At 35.7% G+C, this 5,193-nt stretch overlaps 1 protein-coding gene across 2 annotated transcripts; it reads right to left on the bottom strand.

Annotated features, from left to right (window-relative positions):
• Positions 1-1,380: 1,380 nt before the first annotated feature.
• Positions 1,381-3,549, bottom strand: LOC17893796 (F-box protein At2g16365). Of its 2 annotated transcripts, none has more exons than XM_023786090.1 (4): positions 3,414-3,549; positions 2,364-3,113; positions 2,251-2,273; positions 1,381-2,161 (listed from the first exon to the last, which is right to left on the bottom strand). In XM_023786090.1, the coding sequence occupies exons 2-4, from the start codon at positions 3,064-3,066 to the stop codon at positions 1,502-1,504; spliced, it is 1,386 nt and encodes a 461-aa protein (XP_023641858.1). In that variant the 5' UTR covers positions 3,067-3,113; positions 3,414-3,549; the 3' UTR covers positions 1,381-1,501. The 2 variants fall into 2 exon arrangements, with proteins under 2 accessions (XP_023641858.1, XP_006297630.1); XM_006297568.2 differs by having other exon boundaries at positions 2,364-3,096.
• Positions 3,550-5,193: the final 1,644 nt, after the last annotated feature.

Raw genomic sequence — 5,193 nt, 5'->3', positions numbered from 1 at the left:
GTGATTACCTTCTGATCTCCCTGGTACTCACGCTTCAAAATTTCCCACGCTTCGTGAGACGTGTTCACGGCTACAATCCGTGACATGATATCTTCATCCAAGGCTGACTGAATGAAGAACAGCGCCTTCGCATCTTTCTTGCGATTCTCCCGTAGCTGCTGCTCGGGTTCTGCTGGATTCGCATCTTCAAATCCATTCTCCACCAAATCCCAAATCTCTTGAGACCTGAACATAGTCTTCATCTTAAGACTCCAAAGATGATACTTCTCACCCTTGAACTGTGGAACTGATAGTTGTTGGTTTCCTCCATTGGCTGCCATCGCTCACTCTGTCTTTTCCACACAAAGATCAAAGAGGACTGAAACGCAAACGCTCACTTTGTCTTTTTCCACACAAAGATCAAAGGGGACTGAAACCTAACGCTCTGATACCACATTGTTGTAAAAACAAAGAAAGTATAACCGAATTCTACAAACCACTCTGTTATACTAACAGACGTGCGGAACAAAGAAGAGCTGTAAGACGTACAGAGAACAAGAACTTCTACTGAATGATTCTTAACTCTTTTATTTCTCTGATTCTCTTGTGTTCTCTCTTGTTCACTTTTCTCACAATGAGATTACATAACTTATATAGACACTAGAAATGTAACTTACTCCCATTACCCCATGGACTCATTATTATCCTACATTAAACATAATTTGAAACCCCCAAATTAATATTAAAACCATAACTGACAAATACTTAAACTCTCACATTTATTTCTTTGACCAAGCATTGAATCACATTTCAACATCTTGTGGGCTGTGGCTGTTGATATGACACAAGAGCTACTCTCAAAAATCATGTTAACTATAGACACAACGGGAACGTGCATGTTTTGTAAAGTAGCTAACTAAAGTAACAGAAGATAAGAGCAATATATAACATGCGGTAATGGACGGAACATGGTAATAGCCTCTGTGATTCTCTCTTATCTTCTATTTGTTTCTTTTGTTTCCTATATGTGTAGATATCTTTTTGGTCGATATTTTATTTCATACTGTAACTTTATTACCCTCCCAGAGCTGGTTTTGTGTCAACCATATTAAATGTAAAGACATTGGGCTACCCACAACTAAGTTTCTTTCCCATTGTGTTCTCTAGTCTTGCTTGAGTCAGTGTTTAGATGTTGATCCATTTGCCTTCAATCAAGATTTTGAGAGAATGGACTTACTTGCCACTTTGAATTGTGCCTTTTATGTGTCCGAAGATGGAACTAATGTATTAAAAGTTTCATGCTTTTCTTAGTAATGTGTTTGTAGGGAATCAGAAATTGTGGTATGTACTAGTGATGCTGTAACGACTGACAAAGAAGGTTTATGATGAAAAGAGAGACTATTATAAGAACATAGAGGAACTTGGTAGTCAAGACTGACACTTATAGAGGAACTTGGCAAAATCTTACACGAATTTGATGAGAATGATAAACATAGAAGAGCATGATGATGATTTTGGTTTTCTACCTCAAATCCCGAGCATTCCAGACCATGAGAGAGTCGGTCTTTCTAAGAGCATAGGGGTTTAAACCGCTCAGTGCTTTACCCATCAGTGCCATGGCTGCAATACTTGGGAAATGCTTCTTCTCGATTTCCTTTTGGTTCTCTGGCTCAAAGCTAGCTTCTTGCCCTTCTGGTTGATCTGTGGACGTAGCTTTCTTCTTGCACCATCTCTGGATCCATGGATGCAGAAGGGTAATGTCTTCTCCTCCCTGGTTTTGATTCTTGATTTGTGAAGTTACAGGTTCTTGATTTCTTGGTTGGAGATTGTTGATTCCGGATTTCATGATTTCAAGGAATAGGTTGTTGTTTCCTTTTTGGCCTTTTGATGCTTCTTCATTCTTCATCAGGCTCTTGGTTTCACCATGTCCGCTGGATTCTGAGGCGTTTGTCTTCAGACGCTTGACCCATCTACTGCTTGGTTCGTCTTCTGCTTCCAACCGCACACGTTTGCACTCTCTGGACAGAAAATGTTCAGCATTCATACTTTGAGTGGCTGAGTTGCTTGTTTCTCCTTGATGCCCTTCTACTGAATTCTCTCTGTCCTGAACCAGAGGTGGTTCTTCATTCATGTCAGGTATTTCAGTCCTGGGGATAGGCGAATCGCCTTTTCTTCCTTTGCCCTGGGAAATTCTCAAGACTGATTGTTAAGATTTTGGTATCTTCCACAGTCATGTGTAAACTACTAAGACACAAGTAGAATGAACAATACCTTAGTTGATGAAGAAATGGAGCCTGCCATGAAGAATAGGTATCAGAAAATATACTGAGAGCAAGTAGCTTATGAAAAAAACTTAAAACATGTATCTTAAGTTGTCAATATACCGGAAAGATGCATCGTCTGAAGTCTATCCATCTCTAAGATATCAGTCTCCGCCGATGATTCATTTTTTTGCAGCCCATCTTCTTCAGTATTCTTTGAGCTTTCTAAAGATTCAAGCCTTGCTCCTCCTTTATTATGGCAGCGGTCAAGATTAGGAAACAGATCAAGATACCCACCAACAATCTTCCCTTTCAGTTTCATAGAAACCGTCGAGCCCTTCAATAGCTGATGACCATCTTCTTCAGGCTCAACTGTCGCGTAAATCCTCACCGGTCTTATCAACTCCAGCAAGTTTTGTGTAGTCTTTTCTTGAATTGGGAAATCAGGAAGACGGTTACTTGAACTAAACTTCTCTCCTTGTGGATACATCCAAGGCATTCTATTAACCATAGCTTTCGAGCTCGAACCAACATCGTCATAAACTTGAAGCTTTGCTGTAGTAGTAGTGCTCTCTTTCTTCTGAGTAACCTTAAACATAGGAAAAGGCAACACCTCGACTCCATGATTCTCTTTAACATTACCATCTTCAGGCTTAATCAACCCTTTAGAACACTTGGACTCACCATTATTACTCTGATCATGAAAATTAACTTCATTACCCAACTGAGTCCAACGACCTAACCAAGCTGATTCATATTGATGCACTGAGGAAGACTTGCTGATTCCTTTGTTACCTTTACCCAATACCATAACTTGTTCAGACATTGTACCTTACAGATCTTCTTTAGTAGAGACCTGAATCAAATCATCACCTGAGAAGTAAAAATCATTCCTTTCAACAAAAACACTAAACTAGAGCTCATGAACATCTTACTATGATCTCAACATTTCCTTCACAAAATCTCAAAATTGAATTAAACTAGAACATTAAAACCTAAGATTCCCACATAGCTTCTTTCAAACAAAAGTGTAAAATTCTCTAATTAAAGTCTTGAATTTCCCAAAGATTAATACTTACAGTTAAACCAATACAATCGATGATGATCAACAAATTTATCATCATCAGATACAAAAAAAAAAAAAAGAGAATTTGTGATGGAGATGATTATTACCAGAGACGAATACGTGGAGGTACACTGTCCAAAGAACGAAATCAAAACTTAAAGTTTCGATTTTTATTTCTTATATCCTAACAAAAACTTATACAAGTATCATCATCATCTTCTTGATGAAGAAAATGAGACAGAACACAGAAGAGATTTGAGTTTTTGTCGGAAAGAACAGAAGAAGATAGATAAATCTGATTGTACAACCAACAAAAAAGAAGGTGTTAAAAAGAGAAAAGAAACCTCGTATTTTGTTATAGCATCGACGAATTACAATTATTTGTTGATTTTTTTAATTTTTTGAGTTTATAAATAGTTGAAATAGTTGAGAAATGACGTGTTCATTGCTCTGCCATGTTTATAATGCAAATGGGCATAATAATATCATCACAAGGAACTGTGCATACACATCTACATATCTAGATATTATTGTTTTCTCTTTGTTATGTGTGTCGTCAGGTTGTAAAAATATCTTCTTATCCCATAAAGTTTAAGAGATATCTTTCTTTAATTAGTGTGATTCTTGTTTAATTATTTCTTCTCATGTCAACGCTTATTAGGGGATTTGGTAAAAGTAGGCCTGGCGTTAGGCTACCCATTCGGGTTCGGGTCGGATATTTTGGATTTTTGGGTTTTCGGGTTTAGAGATATAGAACCCGTTCGGGTATTTTTAGATTTCGGGTTCGGATCGGGTTCGGATTGGGTATTTCGGGTTTTGGGTTCGGGTTACCCGGAATTCTCCAAATTCAAAATTTGAATATCCAAATATGTCCAAACTAATAAAAAAATTCAAAACCTATATAATTTTTGACTTAAATTTATTTAAATAGGAGTTTATAACTTTAAAACAATCCAAAATATACAAAAATTGGATAATTTGACATTAGATTATTACAAGTACATATATATTATTAATAAATTATTATCATATATTTATATTATGGGTGTATTTGGATATCCGTTCGGGTTTCAGTTCGGGTCGGGTTCGGGTTCGGGTTCGGGTTTTTGGGTTTAGAGATATAGAACCCGTTCGGGTATTTCTAGATTTCGGGTTCGGGTTCGGATCAGGTTCGGATCGGATTTTCGGATCCGGGTATTTTGCCCAGGCCTAGAGTAGGTACATTCCTATTTATTTTGTTTTTTTTTAAATGATTTTGTTCGGTTTGGTTAAATTGATTTTAGTAAAATTTGGGTTGAACTACAACTATTTCAAAGATACAGAAAAATAAAGAATTCTAATCATTCCGGTTTAGTTTAATTTGGTTCGTATTTGTTATATAACCATGTTTTTGGTTTAGTTTAGTTTGTATTCGTTATAGAAGTTAGCTTAACAAGGACTGAATGCCACAACAAAAATCTCAAATATATATAAACCAAAAATTGACATTCAATCCTTGTAAGCTAACCATAAGAAATACTCAATTATTTACCATAAGAAATACTCTCAAATAACACCTTAATATATTTTATGAAGAATGAAAGCCGATCTAAATATAAGAAGATATGTAAATATTTATTTTCAACAAACTTTATATCAAATTTACAAGCATATATAATATATTCTAGATAAAATTTGCATAAGACATGAATTAAATTTTTTTAACAATTCTTATGTAGAATAGTTGAAATGTGGTAATCTATATATATAAAGTTAACTTTTTCTCTCTTCTCCTTATGCCACATCATTTTCCACATTAGCTGTCACATCATCATTCATCTTAATTTTTTACATTGATTTAGAATTACAACACTTTAGTTTTTAATTTCTTTCTTACCTAATAACTTA

This window comes from Capsella rubella, unplaced genomic scaffold (assembly GCF_000375325.1).
Source record: "Capsella rubella cultivar Monte Gargano unplaced genomic scaffold, Caprub1_0 scaffold_3, whole genome shotgun sequence".
In the NCBI taxonomy this organism is placed as follows: Eukaryota; Viridiplantae; Streptophyta; class Magnoliopsida; order Brassicales; family Brassicaceae; genus Capsella; species Capsella rubella.
This window is presented reverse-complemented; position numbering and strand designations above follow the sequence as displayed.

What these genes read in the sequence shown, in the direction of transcription:
- LOC17893796 (XM_023786090.1), bottom strand. Translation starts at nt 3,066, where the DNA reads ATGTCTGAACAAGTTATGGTATTGGGTAAAGGTAACAAAGGAATCAGC. An exon ending in TCAGACGATGCATCTTTCCG is followed by an intron (nt 2,274 to 2,363) that starts GTATATTGACAA and finishes TCTTCATGGCAG; the next exon opens with GCTCCATTTCTTCATCAACT. An exon ending in CCATTTCTTCATCAACTAAG is followed by an intron (nt 2,162 to 2,250) that starts GTATTGTTCATT and finishes AGAATTTCCCAG; the next exon opens with GGCAAAGGAAGAAAAGGCGA.